This window comes from Canis lupus, chromosome 2 (assembly GCF_003254725.2).
Source record: "Canis lupus dingo isolate Sandy chromosome 2, ASM325472v2, whole genome shotgun sequence".
Lineage (NCBI taxonomy): Eukaryota > Metazoa > Chordata > Mammalia > Carnivora > Canidae > Canis > Canis lupus.
In genome coordinates this window covers 56581932-56600842 of record NC_064244.1, presented here as the reverse complement: position 1 = coordinate 56600842, position 18911 = coordinate 56581932, and the positions used below count along the sequence as shown (strand labels likewise).

Here is an 18911-nt window from a genome sequence, read left to right as displayed (position 1 = left end):
AACTCAAATAAACTAGGTAATTTAGCTGAAAGGATTAGAATTGATGGGTTGGCCATCTTGAGCTACTTACAAAGGAAAGAAAACAAGCAAATCTGTACACAGAAGAAAGGGATCTAAACTAAGGGAGAAGTAAAACCTCATTCCAATATGTGACAGTTTCAGAGAATACCCACTGGCAGAACTTAAGAGTAAAAACATAACTATCTAAAGATAAAGAAACTAAAAATGGATGTTTATCCATCAACATCCCTCTATAAAAATTTAAAGTTTAAATAAGCTCATTAAAAATATGGTTTTGGCAAAAACCTTTTAACTAAGTAATTGCTCCCTGTTAATTTTGTACTGCAAAGAAAAAGCAAGCAGAAGTGGCCCTTGCAAGAAAAGCTAGTGGAGAGTCTTTACCATGTGGCAATTTCTCGATTGTCATCCTCTGGTGGTGCTTTCAGAATATCAGTGGCAACCGTATGACAGGGATAGTCAGCAAAACAGAAGATCTCTGGATTTATAAGGGAATGCTGAATGAAAGAGAGCTGGAACAAGAGAACAAAGTCCTTACCACCATAAATGGCTGCAAATGCTATAAAAATAGGAAATATTTTTATTAGGCTACTCTCAATCTTACTAGAACAATTCATCTTTTAAATCTTAATTACGTGCTCTTTCAAAACCATAGACAATTCAAACACATGAAAAGTATGAGATAAAATGGTCTTGGAGACAGCTGGGAAAATGGTTGCTATACATATTTCAGTTAAGTCTGACCGTACTAAACTATGATGATATTTTTTTTCAAAATTTATTGACAGTCTCTGCTACTCTGCACTGCACAAAGCAAATTCTACATTAAAACAATAATTTAGGGCAGCCTGGGTGGCTCAGCGGTTTAGCGCCACCTTCAGCCCAGGGCCTGATCCTGGAGTCCCGGGATGGAGTCCCACGACAGGCTCCCTGTATGGAGCCTGCTTCTCCTTCTGCCTGTATCTCTGCCCCTCTCTGTGTGTGTCTCTCATGAATAAATAGATGGAATCTTAAAAAAAAATTTTTTTAATGAAATAAAAAAGTAATCAATGGATAGATGGCACTATATTATATAAGGAAGAAGTCATTATTTGCTTCCCCTTCTACAATGAAACAGCATTCACTTACCTGGCCTTCTGCATGTTTCCAAGGTCTATATATGAGGTCTACTGGAAACACTTCCATACCTAAACCCCTCTGAATGCCATAAACCACATTATGAAGTCCTTTACTATCACGAATTTGAAATCCAGGATGGTCCAGTTCATAAGTTACTTCCTTGAAATTCAAACTCGGGTTCTAAAACAGAAAAACATTTTATAATCTAATGAACAAAAAGTATACATATTTCTATGCTTTATCCAAAGAGCCAAATTAAATCTAAAATTAAAATGTTCTAATTATAAACTCAAAATAATCATAACCTGGCATTTCTAGAGACTTAGAAAAGTAATTCTTAATATTCAAAATGAACTGGTCCTGGGCACCTGGGTGGCTCAGTGGTTGAGCATCTGCTTTTGGCTCAGGGTGTGGTCCGAGGGTCCCAGGATTGAGTCCCACATGGGGCTCCTCTTGAGGAGCCTGATTCTCCATCTGCCTATGTTTCTGCCTCTCTTTTTTTCTGAGTAAATACATAAAATCTTAAAAAATAAAATAAAATAACTGGTTCTACTAGCAAGGCATTCCACCTTTTAGATCATGATATATTCTGACCATTGGAGTGTGTAAAGGGGATTTCTCTCTTCTGTACTTAGTCCAACAAACAATCCTACCCCAGTTTGGCAAAACTCTTCAGTTAGTGCCTCTTTGTTTTTACACCAAGATTCTACTACCTTGAAACAAAGTGGTAAAGATAATTATCTCAAATATCAGTTTTTTTGAAGATTTTATTTGAGAGAGAGAACACATGCACCCATGTGTGGGGGCAATGGCAGAGTCTCAAGCCAACTCCATGCTGAGCACAGAGCCTGATGCAGGGCTTGATCTTACAACCCAGAGATCACGACCTAAGCTAAAATCAAGTTGGACACTTAACAGATTGAGCCATCCAGGCACCCTCCCAATACCATTCTTAATTAACTGAAGATCTCCCCCTAAAAAGTATATCAATTTTATGCATCAGGATAAGTGGTCTAAATTCTTTAAGTCAAAATGATTGAAAATTCCATTTAAAAAAATGTTCTATGAAAAGGTATTCAAAAAAGTAGTATGAGACTTCAGAAAACACAAAGCAAAGGCAACAAGTTTATAGAAGTTAATTTACCAAATAATCGGCACAAAGTACTAAGTTTATTTTATGCTTGAAAAGAAAAAGGCTGGGATGCCTGGGTGGCTCAGCAGTTGAGCGTCTGCCTTCAGCTCAGGGCGTGATCCTGGAGTCCTGGGATCAAGTCCCGTATCGGGCTCCTTGCATGAAGCCTGCTTCTCCTGCCTCTGCCTCTGTGTCTCTCATGAATAAGTAAATAAAATCAGAAGAGAAAAAGAAAAAAAGAAAAAGGCTGTCCAAAGTTTGTATTTAAAACTCTTCAAAGCACCATGGATAATTTAGTTTTGTTCTGTGACTTCTTGTAAACCATGAAGACATTAATGCTTGCTCTAAAACATAATCATCTCATAAACTTCATTACTATGAAGCCAATGAAGTCGGGACCCCCAAAACTGCTGCTCTCATTCGGCTGAGCATTTTATTTATTAAAAATTGCTTTCTTTGATCTATATTAACACCAAAAATATAAGATCATGATTTACATGTACTTACCAGTTCCTTGAGAACATCAATCAAGACTTCTACATTCCATGTGTGTGCCTGTGCTCCATCACTTTTATCTTTTCCATCACTCCAGATCCCACTGCCAGGAGCAGAGATACTCTGTACAAGTAAAATTTGAATTAAACAAACCCAACTACTTAAAGTACTTAGCTCTAGTTGGTAGATCAATCATACTGTAATTTGATAAATAAAATAAAGAGGGCAGGATATTAATTCACATGGCAAACCAGCTGATTTCTGTATTTACCTGTAATGGAATTCCATCTGTCAATCCTGAATGGGTGCGAGCCATCATTCCCAAAACCCTGGCAACCTGGGCAGCTGTGACCTCCCGAACACCAAATTGCATGATTATACTGCGACATTCTTCAATACTGAAACAAAAATTAAACCTCAGGAAAACGCTACCACCTTCATTACCAAGGTTAAGAGATGCTAGTATGAAATAAGCCCTAAGTGAAACCCTCGACTTTTACTAATAAGCTTCATTCCATGTTATTTTATATAGCTATAAATATAAAAAAACACCTACTTAACCAAGAAAATAGGAAAACTTTTCTTTTCACTTTGTCTATATGATAAGATGGATATTAGCTGAATCTATCATGGTAATCATTTCACAATATATGTAAATCAAACCATCATGCTATATGCTTAAGCTGGTACAGTGATGTCCATCAATTACTTCTCAATAAGACTGGAGGGAAAAAAAATAGAAGAAGTTTCAAAGATCGATGGAAGAAAAGCCAAGCCAAAAGGAATGATTATCTTTCACACAAACAAAATTTAATTCATCTTCAATATGAATCAAGTTGCTCTTTAAAATACTGATACTTAAGAGTGCCTGGGTGGTCAGCTGGCTAAGCATCCAGCTCTTGATTTCAGCTCACATCATAATCTCAGGGTCATGACACAGAACCCAGCAGGGAAATTAAGATTCTCTCTCTCTCCCTCTGACCCACCCCTAACCCCTCAAAAAAGATAAAAAATAGAATAATAAACTAAAATACTGAAAGTCAAAGTGAGTTTGATTATAATACATACAAAGTGAGTTTGATTATTATAATACATACAAATATTGAAAATATATCCTAACTCTTCTACTTTTTTCCTTGAAGTTTAACTAAACAAAAGTTTTATAACAGGCACATATTCACACCCACAAATGTATTTTCAAAATTGGAAATTTGGTTTGTATGAACAGTTTGAAAACATTAAAAGTTACACTGAAAGTCAAAGCAGAACGCATTAATGCCCTTAACTCTCAAGAAAACATTGACAATCTACTTTATCACGGTCATAAATTCCACTAACAGTGGAATTTAGTGTATTCTAAATACACTACAGTATTTCCTTTAGTGTCCCTAGCAAGTGAGAAAAAACCTTCAAGTGGCAGCTATGAAACAATAAAAAAAGGAAGCTTGGGGGAAAAAAAAGGAAGCTTGTAGAAAATGAAGATACAGTGGGGATTTTGAAGGTGCAAGGAGGGAAAAGACAAACACATCCAGTAGGAATTGATACAGTTTCCACAAATACTCCCCTTAATGCTCTCTCCCCTCTAAAGGCTAAAAATGTCTATCCTGGCAACTAGACTAGGAAGCTCTGATTTCTAAATTGAGAAACTAGGGGAGGAAAAAGAGACAGAAATTTAGCCACCAGGATATTTACAGCTGCCACCAAAACTAGTACAGGCATATCCAGGAGATTTTATGAATTAGGCTCCAGACACAACAACAAAAAAAAAAACCAAGTCAAATGAATTTTTTCATTTACCAGGGTATTTAAATTATGTTTACACTACACTGTAGGTCTACCGAGTTTGCAATAACATTAAGTCTAAACAGAAATACTTTTTTGCTTAAAATTTGCTGACCAACATCTGAGCTTTCAGTGAGTTATAATCACTGATGATAGATCACCATTAACAGAGTAATAAAAAAGTTTGAAATGTCAAAACGTGACAAAAAGGAGACAAGAATAAGCTAATGCTATTGGAAAAAATGTGCCAAGACTTGCTTGACACAGGGTTGCCACAAACCTTCAGTTTGTTTAATGGGGGGCGGGGGGGGGGAAGCAGCCCTGGTGACTCAGCGGTTTAGCACCGCCTCCAGCCTGGGGCGTGATCCTGGTACCCAGAATCCAGTCCCATATCGGGCTCCCTGCATGGGGCCTGCTTCTCCCTCTGCCTGTGTCTCTGCCTCTCTCTCTGTCTCTCTCATGAATAAGTAAATAAAATCTTTAAAAAGAAAGTGCAGTATCTCTGAAGCACAGTAAACTGAAGCATACAAAACGAGGCATGCCTGTATGTGTAAGATTAAATTTAGAAGCATGGGACGCCTGGGTGGCTCAGGAGGTTGAGCGTCTGTCTTTGGCTCAGGGCATGATATCGAGATCCCAGGATGGAGTCCTGCATTGGGCTCCCTATGAGAAGCCTGGTTCTCTCTCTGCCTGTGTCTCTGCCTCTCTCTGTGTCTCTGATGAATAAATAATATACATATGTCTATATATATATATATAGAGAGAGAGAGAGAGAAAGATATCTATAGATCTATAAATCTCTCTCTATATAAATAAATAAATTTATAAGAGAAATTCCTGAGAGGCAGAGATAATAGCACATTAACTAATCTTAGGAACTTGCCTTAAAAAAATTACATATTTGGCACAAGAGTAATCAAAAGTTTAATATGTCTTACTACCAACCTTGCACAAAAGCCATAGCCTACTTCCTGCATAAAATCAGCCAAGGAGCTCTCCATCATGGTTTTAGCTACCCCTCCGGAATCAGGCAGGATCCTGTCCATTAGAATGTCCCGTTTTTCAGGGTATAAAAGTGGTGCAAGCACCACGGGACAGCGTTCCTGGGGAAAATCTGAAGGAGGAAAAGAAGATTATGACTGCTATCCCGATTAAAAACAATCCTAAAAGCGCCTCAAACTTTAATCTTCCATAAGTTCATTTTCCAAGTTTTTTCAGTGTTTTCCAATCCAACAAACCCATGTTATGACCTTAACACCAATTCCAAAATATGAACATTTTCTCATCACAAAATCTGCTTGAATAATTTGTTTGTATTAGGATCCCAGTATCTAGTGGCCAGTTCACAATATCACTTTAAGTTTTCACAGGACTACCAGTTCCCAAAGACAACATTAGAGAGAATCAGAGTATCAATGTAACTTTACTGACAAGAAGAAAGCTTTCTATCATTGAGAAAGTTAATGTAGTTTAAAATTAAATTATACAGGGGGCACCTGGCTAGCTGAGTTGGAAGAGCACGCAACTCCTGATCTCAGGGTTCTGAGTTTGAGCCTCTTGTTGGGTGTAGAGATTACTTAAATATAATTAAACTTTAATTTTTTTTTAATTAAGAAGCACTTGGATGGCTCAGTTGGTTAGTCATCCAACTGTTAATTTCGGCTCAGGTCATGGTCTCAGGGTCCTCTGGGATTGAACCCCAAGCTCAGCGGGGAGTCTGCTTCTTTTCTGCCTCTCCCTCTGCCCCTCCCCCACCTGGCTCAGGTGTGTTTTTTCTCTCTCTCAAATAAGTAAATCTTTCCAAAAAATTTTTTTGAATAAACTAAGCCATAAATAGTCAAGTTTTAACAGTGAAAATGAACAGCAGTTAGTGTACAAAGATTTGTTTTTAAAAGACTACTTATGTCTCTAAAATAAAGATCTGAGAAAAGAATAACAACAGGACCAGGAGTTATCTTAGCACAGCAATACAAAAAGTCCACAAAATGGGGATATCAATAATGATCAATTTTTTAAAGTAAAAAGAACATACCACAACAATGTAGTCTCCATCACCCTAAGGTGATGGAGTCTAGACTACATGGAAATATACTAAGTCATAACTTAGACTGTATTTACAGAACAAGATTATTGAAGTCATGTTCATTTTATAACTTTTCCTATGAGGCTTTAGTCAGTTTCATATTTGAAATTACAAAATACTCTCTTTTTAAAAGTTAAACTTAAGTACAGAAATCATGGTCTTCACTTGTATTCTAATGTGTTTGTGTTCATCCAAAGAAATAATCTTTTGTAGGCAACAGATACTCCTTTACCTCTGCGCAACGTCTTAAGAAAAGCGTCTATTTGTTCCTGTCCAACTCCAAAGGCTCCCTTCTGCCCAAAGAGGAGATGGGAGAGGAGGAGATGTAGAACCTCTATTGCTATATCTTGGAAGCCACCTTCTTGATTTCCACTGACGTCTGCGTCAATGTAAGAACGCAGAAGATCAGGAAGCTTCTGTTTGATAAACTGGGCAGCTAGAAGTCAGGTAAACCAAAAACCACAAATTACTTTTGCACCACAATAGGTAAAAAGTCACATCAGAACACAGATGACCATCATTCTTATTCACCAACTCACCCCTTACCCTCTAATGTTTTCATAGTTATAGCTGGCAGGTATAAAATAAAGCCAATTGCCAGGGGCTGGGGGACGGAGAAATGGAGAATTGTTCAGAGGGTTTACTGTTTCAGTTTTGCAAAATGAAGAAGTTCCAAACATCTATTACACAACAATGAATATAGTAACACTACTGAACGATACACTTAAAAATGGTTATGAAATTAAGTTTTTTATGGCATGTTTTTACCATACATATATACATTCGAAAGACCGGCCAAAAGAAAATAATCCTGGATTATCTTACACTCTAAAATTTAAACTATGGAGCCTCAAGATTCAAAAACTCATGGATTTTAAAGAATTAACTTCACTACAGGATCTTTAAGAAAAAAGAACTTACCAAAACCTCTGAGATCTGAGCTGGAAGAATTCAAGAGGGCAAGGCCAAAAATTACCTGAAACAAAAGGGTCAGATTGACCGAAGAGTCAAGTAATTGTTTTTAATTCAATTTTGCCTCTCTTCTTTAATCACTTACCTCTTGTACTTTGCTTAACTTGAGAACTTTACTCAGCTGGGCAAATAAGTGGGGTGCAGGTTTTAAACTCTGAAACAAACCAAACTTTATTTTAAAACAACAAAAACTTAAAAAAGAGAACTTAAGATTTTCAGCAAGTTTATAAAAGCATCTATTCACCCAATTATGCTGCTACAGAGGAGTGACAGAATTCTCTAGTCATGCTAGAAACAATACACCATATCCTAGAACTGTGTGTGGACTGACCATTTTAAACCTTCAAATTATCTGGTTTTAGTGCATTTCTATTAATTATCAAACAGTCTTGATTTTGCTAGAAAATTTTTAAAAACCCAAGTAACTACTGAAATTTTTTAATTAAGACATGTCATTATGACATCAAGGTTTAAGGCCTTTCTAGAAAGTCACATTCTTAGGACTACTAAAGATAAAAGCAATACCAACCTTCTGATAGTGCAATGGATTATCAATGGCATAGGACAGCGTCGAGATAAAATTTGGCTTTGTAATCAGCGACGCACACTCCTGAATCAGAAACTGAGTCTTTAAAAATAAAAAGTGAATTTTCATTAGCAAGCACAAACATTCATCTTCTTCACAGACACAGAGGTGCTCAGAACATTAAAGTGTAATTCAATATTGCACATTTTTTCTAAGCATTATCAGAATTAGCTCTTTAAAAATCCCATTTAAACTAGAGTCCATTAGCAACAAGTCAACACCAACACCTCTACAGAATAGTTTCCACTGACAAGAAGATAACTCTAAGGAACAACATAATGACAAACTATTGTCATACTGAAAATCAAGCCAGAGAAACTTTATCTAGAACAAAGATCCCTTCTCTGTCTTATTTATCAAGCAGGACTTCCCCCACATTCCTGCTTCCTGTAGGCAAGTCTGATCCCCAGCAATCTAAGCCTGAACTAGGCAGCTATTAATGGTCTGCAGCCAGGCAGAAGGGAGGAACAAAAAAAGAACAAATCCCAGTATCTTTTAGCCATTGAGCTAAGATTATCTCTGGAATGATTTATATGTGTCGTTTGCTACACACACTATGCCCAAAATGCAATTCATTGAACAACTAGATCTAAGTAAACATAAACTCTAAGTCCCAATACCTGATGAAAATCTTTGCCACTGCTTTTACCATCGCCACTGAAATCCACATGCGAAAATAGGCAGCGTAATAAATGCCTGTCTGCCTCAGGACCGTGCCGATTCACAATCTAAAAAGACCAAAAATATAAATTTGTAGTCACCATTAAGGAGGATTAAAAAAAATGTCCCTAGGCAAAATCCCAAACTACATTAATTATTCATTTTGAGTAAGAGTTACAGGAATTAATAAAATGGAGATACCAATATTTTATAATTAAATGTTTCCTACAGTCATTGGCAGGAAAAATAGAAGAAATTAATCAGTCCACATAACTGTGTGTACTTTGGTCAATATCTAAACCAAAACACCAAGTAGCATAAATGACATGTAGTAAGAATACAAAGTTTTTAATTATAAGGCAACAATTTTATACCAAACTAGAGTTACGAGAAAATCACTTTTTCTATGCAGTATTTGTACCCTAAAAATATAACCTGAACTCTAACACAACTGTAACTCTTTAGCTACAAGGCAACGTGCTTAAAAACAAAACAAAAAAGTCTGGAGACGCCTGGGTGGCTCAGTCAGTTAAATGTCCAGCTCTTGATCTCAGTTCTCTCAGTCTTGAGAGTCTTGATCTCAAGATCTCTCAGTCTTGACTGAGAACTGATCTCAGGTCAGTTCTTGATCTCAGGGTTTTGAGGTCAAGCCTTCAGTTGGGCTCAGCACTGGGCATGAGCTTAAATTAAAAAAGAAAAAACAAACAAACAAAGTCTAATAAGTTCAGTACTTTAGTGCTGCCCCCAAGTTCCATTAGTTTTTTTTGCTATTTCTTAAATTTACCTATGTTTGTACTCACTATTCTAATTAGAGAGCTTCAATTATCTATACATGAGCTGTTCTCTCAGCTCCTAACTACATGACCTGCCCTCCCATCACCCCTTCACACTGCTTTACTTTTCCTAATAGAGCTTATGACCATCTGATAATTTATTCTCAATATCCCCCACTAGACTTTAAGTTGCATGAAAACAGGAAATTTGTGCAGTTCAGCTAGCTTCTTCACACCTGGAAAAGAGCTTAGCACACAACAAGGACAGAGTAATCATTTAAATATTACAAATATTTTCTTACACTTTAGGCTAAATATGGTACTGAACTTCCCTGGTTTAATCTTCAACAACTCTGCCAAAATCTACTGCAATTTTATAGATAAAGAGATGGATACTTGTATCAGACTAATGAGCCTTAAATCCTATAGTCCATGAACTAAGAAATCAAGATCTGTAGTCCAACTCCACTGTACCATAATTACATGGCAGCTGGCTAAGTTAACTTATTTTAATTTCAGTTATCCCCACCCAGAAAATGCAGCAGTTAAATAAGACCTTGTGGGGAGCCTGATGCAGGACTGGATCCTAGGACCCAGAAATCATGACCTGAGCCAAAGGCAGACAGACACTCAACCAGTGAGCCACCCAGGGGTCCCCAGATTTTTTAAATTTAAAATGAAGGCAGGGGATCCCTGGGTGGCTCAGTGGTTTAGTGCCTGCCTTTGGCCCAGGGCGTGATCCTGGACTCCCAGGATTGAGTCCCACATCGGGCTCCCTGAATGGAGGCTGTTTCTCTCTCTCTCTCTCTGTCTCTCATGAATGAATAAATAAAATCTTAATAAATAAATAAATAAACAAACAAACAAACAAACTGAAGGCAGTAACTCTCTACATTCCAATGATCACAGTTTTGGACTGTAATATATGCAAGTAACGAAGCATCTTCCTAGTAATCATACTTACTAAACAATTTTAATTCTTAAAAATACTGATTTCTAGGTTTTTATTATATTATCTGTATGAATACTTCAGGTTACTTTATTTAAAAATACTGCATGGGGATCCCTGGGTGGCGCAGCGGTTTAGCGCCTGCCTTTGGCTCAGGGCGTGATCCTGGAGACCCGGGATCGAATCCCACGTCGGGCTCCCGGTGCATGGAGCCTGCTTCTCCCTCTACCTATGTCTCTGCCTCTCTCTCTCTCTCTCTGTGTGACTATCATAAATAAATAAAAATTAAAAAAAAATACTGCATGTATTTGAAACTGTTTAGTATAATAAAAAATGAAAAAATTGTGCATCAAATATAAAGGGTAGTTCTAACTTGAAAATCATTAATTTAAAGGACAAATTTTTCAAACCCTTAAGTAAAACATGGTGAAACTATGAGTACTTTTTTCTGTTCTTGAATAACAAAAAACTTAATTTCCATTTTCAGTAAAACATACTCTTGAAAAAAGTGGTCCAGGGAGAAAAGGAATAGTTCATTATTACCACCCTCAAATGACAGGCCAAATGTAGATTTCTACCTGGGACTGAGAATTCCAGAAATAAAACTGTTAAGGACTGATGAATGTCCCAAAAAATGTCCCTCTGTTCAAGTGATGAATCTGGGGCACAATGAGCCATTAAAGAAAAGAGACTATACATTTAGAAACCTAGATCAACATACTGCATAAATGACAAAGGAGGTAGAGCTGAAAAAAACAACAAAGCTCAAGATACCGCTTTTAACGTCTATGAGCAAGCCATCTAGCCAAAGGGGAATGCTGGAGAAGCAGAATGAAGGAGAACATGGGAGGTAGCAACCATTACATAATTAGAAAACAGAAATGACACTCTACCACAACATACTTCCCTGTCCTCAAACATCCCTAAGATTGTTTACATTTGAGTAAATAACGGAGTTGATTCAAAGATGAGCAAAAATCCAAAGACTTAGCATAGAACCTATTGAAAGAACTGTAAAATAAATGGAGCAAACAGTTAAGACAGATGAAAAACATACATTTAAAGGACTTACCCAAATAAACAGAAGAATTTAGATAAATAATATTTCATATTGTCAAAGAAATTATATGAACTGTTTTTAAGGGGAAAAGTCCTCAAAAAACACTGGTCCAAGGACAAGATAAGGAAATGCAAGTAAGCTTGCAGTACTTAAGAAAGAAACTTAAGGCAAAAATCTTCAGAAAAGATAACCACGTATCAGTAGATCTCAATCCACATGAAAAAAATTCAAAGATGGGATACCTGGGTGGCACAGTGGTTGGAGCACCTGCCTTCACCCCAGGGTGTGATCCCAGAGTCCCAGGGTCAAGTCCCACATGGGGTTTCGCTGCATGGAGCCTGCTTCTCTCTCTGCCTAGGTCTCTGCCTCTATCTACCTCTCATGAATAAATAAATAAAATCTTAAAAAAAAATTCAAAGAAAACAACAAAATCCAAAAAGATCTGAATGGGAGTATTAAAAGATATACAATAGGGGATCCCTGGGTGGCTCAGCGGTTTGGCGCCTGCCTTTGGCCCAGGGCGTGATCCCAGGGTCCTGGGATCGAGTCCCACATCGGGTTCCTCACAGGGAGCCTGCTTCTCCTTCTGCCCATGTCTCTGCCTCTCTGTGTGTGTCTCTCATGAATAAATAATTAAAAAATATATAAAAGTGAAAAACATATTCTCAAGCATAAAAGAATTTCATTAACACCACTCAAGTTCAAAATGAAACAAATCTGACAATAATCTGCAGCCAAAAAAGAAATGAACGAAAATAGAGGGCTTTTGGGGAATACAGAAAAAGGACAGGAGGCAATAAGAACTGAATCCATTCAATATATAATACACTTCTAGTAATGGGGCTTGATGGGCTCAGCTGGTGGAACAGAGAGGACTCTTGATCTCAGGGTCATGAGTTCAAGCCCCACATTGGGTGAGAGCCTACTTAAAAAAAAAGAACACATGTCTAGTAAGACTATATTGCCTTTTGAATAAAAGTTGTCTTACAGACTTAACTTCGGGAACAAAAATTTTACATAATTACCTAGCAAAATTAAATTCTTAGAAGTATTCCCTAAATACTGAAAGTAATATGAAAACAATGAAGCCAATTGTATATCCAGTTGGTAGTATAACGATGCCAAGAACTTCTCTTAATACCTCAAAACATTAATTTGATGGTATATCTCTAGTGAGATACACAGCTATACCTCATTTTATTGCACTTCACAGATAATGTTTGTTTTTCAAATTGAAAGTTTGTGGCAACTATCAGTGACATTTTTGCAAAAGCATTCACTCATTTCTTGTCTCTGTCACATTTTGGTAATTCTCACAATATTTCAAATTTTCCCATTATATTTCTTATGGTGATCTATAATCTGTGACCTTTGATGTTACTACTAGAATTGTTTTGGGGCACCATAACTACACCCACATAAGACACCAGACGTAATAAACGCCATGTGTTTTCTGACTACTTCACCAACCAGCTGCTTCCCAAACTCTTTCCCTCTATTACCTGTGACACAACAGTATTGAAGTTAGAACAATTAATAACCCTACAATGAATGGCCTCCTAAGCGTTCAAATGAAAGAAGAGTCAAACATATCTCACTACAAATCAAAAGAAATGATTAAGGTTAGTTGAGCAAGGCATGCTGAAAGTCGAAACTGACTGACCAAAAGCTAGTCCTCTTGTGCCTAAGTCAGCCAAAATGCCTATGTCTGCGCCTCTGTGTCTCTCATGAATAAATAAAAATTTTAAAATAAAATACAATTGAGTATAAAGTCAGTTTTGGGGGGCAACTGAGTGGCTCAGTCTGTTGAGCTTCTGACACCTGATTTCAGTGCAGGTCATGATCTCATGGCTGTGGGATTGAGCTACTATCTGGCTCTGCATTCAGCGGGAGTCTGCTTGAAATTCTTTCTCTCCCTCTTCCTCTGCCCCTCCCCCTCCACACTTTGTCCCTTGCTCTCTTTCTTGCGTTCTTGCTCTTTCTCTCTCTCTCTAAATAAAATTCTAAAAAAAGAAAACAAGTCTTTGGAAATCACATCACATGCTTGTAGTCCCTGCTTTAGTTAAAAAGTAACACATGCCCCTCATCCCCAGTTTTATCAAGAAAAATTTCACATGTATAGAAAAATCATAGTAGTACAGTGAACAGCTGTATAACTGCTGCCTAGATTCAGCAATTTAACATCTTACCATAATTATTTTTGTTATTTATATATATTTTTGTATCAAAGTATGGTTGACAGTACGACATAGTGATCTGACAATTCCATGTTCTGCTATGCCACCCAAGTGTTGCTACCATCTGTCACCATATAACATTACTACCATACTATTGACTATATTCTAGATCTTTCATTCCTGTGACTTACTCATTTCATAACTGGAACTCTATTTCCTGCTCCCTTTCACCTATTTTGCCTCTCCCTATTCATATTTCTTTTACTGGTTTGATGCTAGACACTTGAGTATGTTATTTCCTGCAAATGAAGACTTTTTCTTCTTTTTTTAAGATTTTATTTATTCATGAGACACAGAGAGAAGCACAGACATAGGCAGAGGGAGAAAGAGGCTCCCTGTGGGGAGCCCCAACTCCATCCCAGGATCCTGGAATCACAACCAGAGCCAAAGGCAGATGTTCAAACAATGAGCCACCTAGGTGTCCCAAAAACCACAGATTTTAAAAGAAATTTATTAAGGGCCAATGCAACAAACACTTATTTTATTTGGATCCTAATTCAAGCCCAAGTGTTATAAAAATTTTTTAATGAGGCAAAAGAGGAAATTTGAGTATTAACTAGACATTACATGTTTAAAAATTATTGTGCATTTTCTTTTAGAGAGAGAAAGTGCACATGCCCAAACGAGCTGGGGAAAGACTAAGGGGGAGGGAAAGAGAATTCCAAGCAGGCTCCACAACCAGTGCAGAGCACCCACATGGGGTTCCTTCTCACCTCCCTGAGATCATGACCCGAACCGCATGTTTAACCAACTCAGTCACCCACAGAACCCATAGCTTTTTTTTTTAAATATGTGACAGTGGGGGGGGGGGGGGGGGACACCTGAGTGGCTTAGTGGTTAAGTGTCTGCCTTCAGTTCAAGGGCATGATTCCAGGGTCCTAAGATTGAGTCCCACATCAGGCTCCCCACAGGGAGCCTTCTTCTCCCTCTCGCTGTCTCTGATGAGTAAATATTTTTTTTTAAGAAGATGTGACAACAAAAAAATAAATTAAAAAATAAAAATAAAAAAGATGTGACAGTAAGGGGCACCTGGGTGGCTCAGTTAAGCATCCAACTCTTGATTTTAGCTCAGGTCATTACCTCAGGGTCATGAGATCAAGCCCTGAATCAGAAGCTCAGCATGGAGTCCAAATGTCCCTGTATCCTCCCTCCCTTTGCCCCTCCTCCAGCTCCATCCAGCACACTCTAGCTTTCTCTCAAATAAATAAAGGCTTAAAAATTTTTTTTGAACAATAAATGTGTGGTACAGAGCAGATGCTTAAATAGCTGAATGAAATTGTCAGGTCACATTCTGACCAACACAGCTTTCAGAATTTATCCTGAAGAATTATTCCAAATAAAGACGAAAAGGGGTAAGTCTTCACTAATGAGATATTATTGGATTTGTTTCTCCAAAATGGAAATTCCAAGATTTAAAAGGACTTAAAGGGCCCTAAAATTCAGATTGAGATTAGATTTTGTTCTCTAATCAAAGGACCCCTGAGCCCGGGGGGCTCAGAGGTTTAGCGCCGGCTTCAGCCCAGGGCCTGATCCTGGAGACCCGGGATCAAGTCCCACATCGGGCTCCCTGTGTGAAGCCTGCTTCTCTCTCTGCCTGTGTCTCTGCCTCTGTGTCTCACATGAATGGATAAATAAAATCTTAAAAAAATAAAAAAGAACAATGAACTTAACCACTATAATTCATCAAAGCAGCATTAATTGCAATAAACCCTACAAGCATACAAAGCTGATATTTCAGGGATCCCTGGGTGGCGCATCGATTTGGCGCCTGCCTTTGGCCCAGGGCGTGATCCTGGAGACCCGGGATCGAATCCCACATCGGGCTCCCGGTGCATGGAGCCTGCTTCTCCCTCTGCCTACGTCTCTGCCTCTCTCTGTGTGTGTGTGTGTGTGTGTGTGTGTGTGTGTGACTATCATAAATAAATAAAAATTAAAAAAAAAATTTCAATATACTACATACACTGAACTACATGAAAAGAAAAAATAAGTACTGAGTAATTCCAAGAATTGAGCTTTTCCATTAGAAAAGAGTGACCCAAGTTTGAATATCTAAGAATTTATTCTACAAAAAAGCTAACACACGTAAAAAAAATGTTGTAACAGCAATGTCAATAGCAAAAACAAAAAATAAAGTATACAGGGATCCCTGGTGGCTCAGCAGTTTAGCGCCTGTCTTGAGCCCAGGGCATGATCCTGGAGTCCGAGGACCGAGTCCCACATCGGGCTCCCTGGGTGGAGCCTGCTTCTCACACCTCTCTCTCTCTCTCTCTCGCTTCTCACACCTCTCTCTCTCTCTGTGTCTCTCATGAATAAATTTTTAAAATCTTAAAAAAAAAAAGTATATAACCTAAATGTCCATCAATAGAGAAATAAATTATGATCATTCATATAATGGTGTCCTACACCGCCTTAAATGAAGAAACATCTTACGTATAGAATAAGGAGTACTTTATTTTCTTCTTTTTCTTTCTTTCTTTTTTTTTTTTTTTTTTGAAAGGCAGACTCCATGTTCAACCGGGCTCAAATTCACTACCCTAAGATCCAGAGTCAGATGCTCTACCAACTAAGCCAGCCAGGCCTGCAAGGAATCATTTCCTTTTTTTTTTTTTTTTCTTTTTTCAAGGAATCATTTCTAAGACAGACTGGTAAGTTAGAAAAGAAAAAACCCAAGATACAGAAAACTATCATATGCCAACATATGAAAAAAGGATGGAAAATATTTTACTATTTTCTTCATTTTTAAACTTTTTAAGAATAATTTTGTTTAACATGGTTCAGCTTTATCAGAATAATATTTTACTGTTTTCTATGTGCAAGTATCTTCGAAAGAACAGTTAAGAAACAGAAAACATCAATTGCCTAGGGCAAAGAAAAAACGAGTAACTGGGGTAATCAGGTTAATAGATGATCTATTTTAAAAATAAAATTAGGGCACCTGGGTGGCTCAGATGGTTAAGCACCTGCCTTTAGCTCAGGTCATGATCGCCAGGTCCTGGGATCAAGCCCCCACATCAGGCTCCTGGCACAGCGGGGTCCACTTCTCCCTTTCCCCACTTGTACTCTCTCCCCTGTCTCTCAAATGAACAAATAAAATATTTTAAATAAAAAAATAATAAAATAAATAAATAAATAATAAAAATAAAGTTAAACCACAACCTCTACATATCCCAAAAACAAGGAAAAGAGAAAAAACTTACCATACAAACTCTTCTTATATTTACCTGAAATAATTAGGCACCTGTTTCACTTAAAAGCTTGTACTTATATACTACCCACCTTATATAACAAATGTAATTTGTAACGGAGACAAAGGAGAATTCGTATTTTTTTTTAAATAATGCTTATGACAGGAACTGTATTAGGTGCTTTTTTTTTTTTTTTAAGATTTTATTTATTCACTCATGAGAGACAGAGAGAGAGAGAGAGAGAGAGAGAGAGAGAGAGAGAGAGGCAGAGACACAGGCAGAGGGAGAATCAGGCTCCATGCAGAGAGCCCGACGTGGGACTTGATCCTGGGTCTCCAGGCCCTGGGCTGAAGGTGGTGCTAAACCGCTGAGCCACCTGGGCTGCCCCTAGGTGCTCTTCTTAACTTCATTTATTCCTAACAAGGATGTCAGACAAATTTTATTTTTATCCTTATTTTGCAGATGAGGAAAATAAAGTTCAGAAAAGCTACCTACTACTATCACACAACTAGTGTAAGTTTTAATTTAACAACATATACAATTCTAAGTATGGAACTCCATTTGATTTATTTTTTAAAGATCTTGTTTGTTTATTCATGAGAGATAGATAGGAGCAGATAGGCAGAGGGAAAAGCAGGTTCCCTGCGGGGAGCCCGATGTGGGACTCAATCCCAGGTTCACAACTTGAGCCAAAGGCAGATGCTCAACCACTGAGCCACCCATGCATGCATCTCTCCATTTGATTTATTAATAAGAAAAGGGTACCATCACTAAAACTAAGATACAGTATACTATTTAACTTTCATAAACATTGCATGAGGGACACCTGGGTGGCTCAGCAGTTGAAAACCAGCCTTCAACTCAGGGTGTGATCCTGGAGTCCCATGCAGGGAGCCTGCTTCTCTCTCTGCCTATGTCTCTGCCTCTCTCTGTATCTAATGTCTCCATTCTTCCCAAAAAAAAAAAAAAAAAAGGCATGAAATGCTCAACAAGTCAAAACTATACTTGAGAACAAGGATTTTTTAAAATTGAAGGTCAACAGTGAAAACACTGAGGCAAAAGATTTGAATTGAACACTTCTCCAAAGAGGAGCATGGGAAAAGATGTTCAACGGCATTAGCCACACTACCAAACAATGTACTTGTCCATACTCATTAGAATGGGTACAAAGATATAAAATAACAAGTGTTAGTAAGGATAAGGAAAAATTGGAACCCTGGTAAACTACTTGTGGAATTGAAAAGTGATCGAGTGAAAAGTCTGGTAGTTCTTCAGAAAGTTAGTGTTACCATATAACCCATCAATTCCATTCTTTATTATATATCTCAAAAATTGAAAACAAAGATCCAAGAACTCATAAACAAATGTTGAAACTCTTAATAGCCACAAAATGGAAATAAATTAAATATCCAACTGAATAAACAAAATGTAAAATATCCACAGAACTATTTGTTCGTTATTATAAATAATATTCATACAGTATTATTACTCATAAAAAGGAATGAAATACTGGCACAGACTCCCAACATGGATGAAACATCTTAAAGGGGGGGGAAGGAAGAGTTGAGGAAGAGAATCTCAAGCAAGGGTCCACATTCAGTGCAGAGCCCCACGTGTGGCTCAATCTCATGATCCTGAGATCATGACCTGAGCTGAAAGTTGGACATTTAAGTGACTGAACCACCTAGGTGCCCCCACGAGACAGATGAATCTTGAAAGCACTGTGCTAAGTGGAAGAAGGCAGACACAAATGGCCACATCTGGTATGATTGCATTTATATGAAATGTCCAGAAAGGCAAATCCATAAAAGCAGAAAGATGAGTGGTTGCCAGGGTCTGGAGGGAGAAGGAAATGGGAGA

The 18911-nt window shown here is 37.7% G+C and overlaps 1 protein-coding gene across 7 annotated transcripts in view; it reads right to left on the bottom strand.

Annotated features, from left to right (window-relative positions):
- Positions 1–18911, bottom strand: part of CNOT1 (CCR4-NOT transcription complex subunit 1) — a 99652-nt gene that overhangs the window by 53736 nt on the left and 27005 nt on the right. For all 7 annotated transcript variants that reach the window (XM_025447839.3, XM_025447843.3, XM_025447841.3 and 4 more), the window contains exons 3-12: positions 8808–8915; positions 8131–8229; positions 7687–7755; positions 7551–7605; positions 6862–7065; positions 5492–5660; positions 3036–3162; positions 2777–2887; positions 1147–1317; positions 403–530 (exon numbers count right to left, since the gene is read on the bottom strand). In XM_025447839.3, the coding sequence (XP_025303624.1) occupies positions 403–530; positions 1147–1317; positions 2777–2887; positions 3036–3162; positions 5492–5660; positions 6862–7065; positions 7551–7605; positions 7687–7755; positions 8131–8229; positions 8808–8915 (1241 nt within the window). The remainder of the gene's footprint in view (positions 1–402; positions 531–1146; positions 1318–2776; positions 2888–3035; positions 3163–5491; positions 5661–6861; positions 7066–7550; positions 7606–7686; positions 7756–8130; positions 8230–8807; positions 8916–18911) is intronic.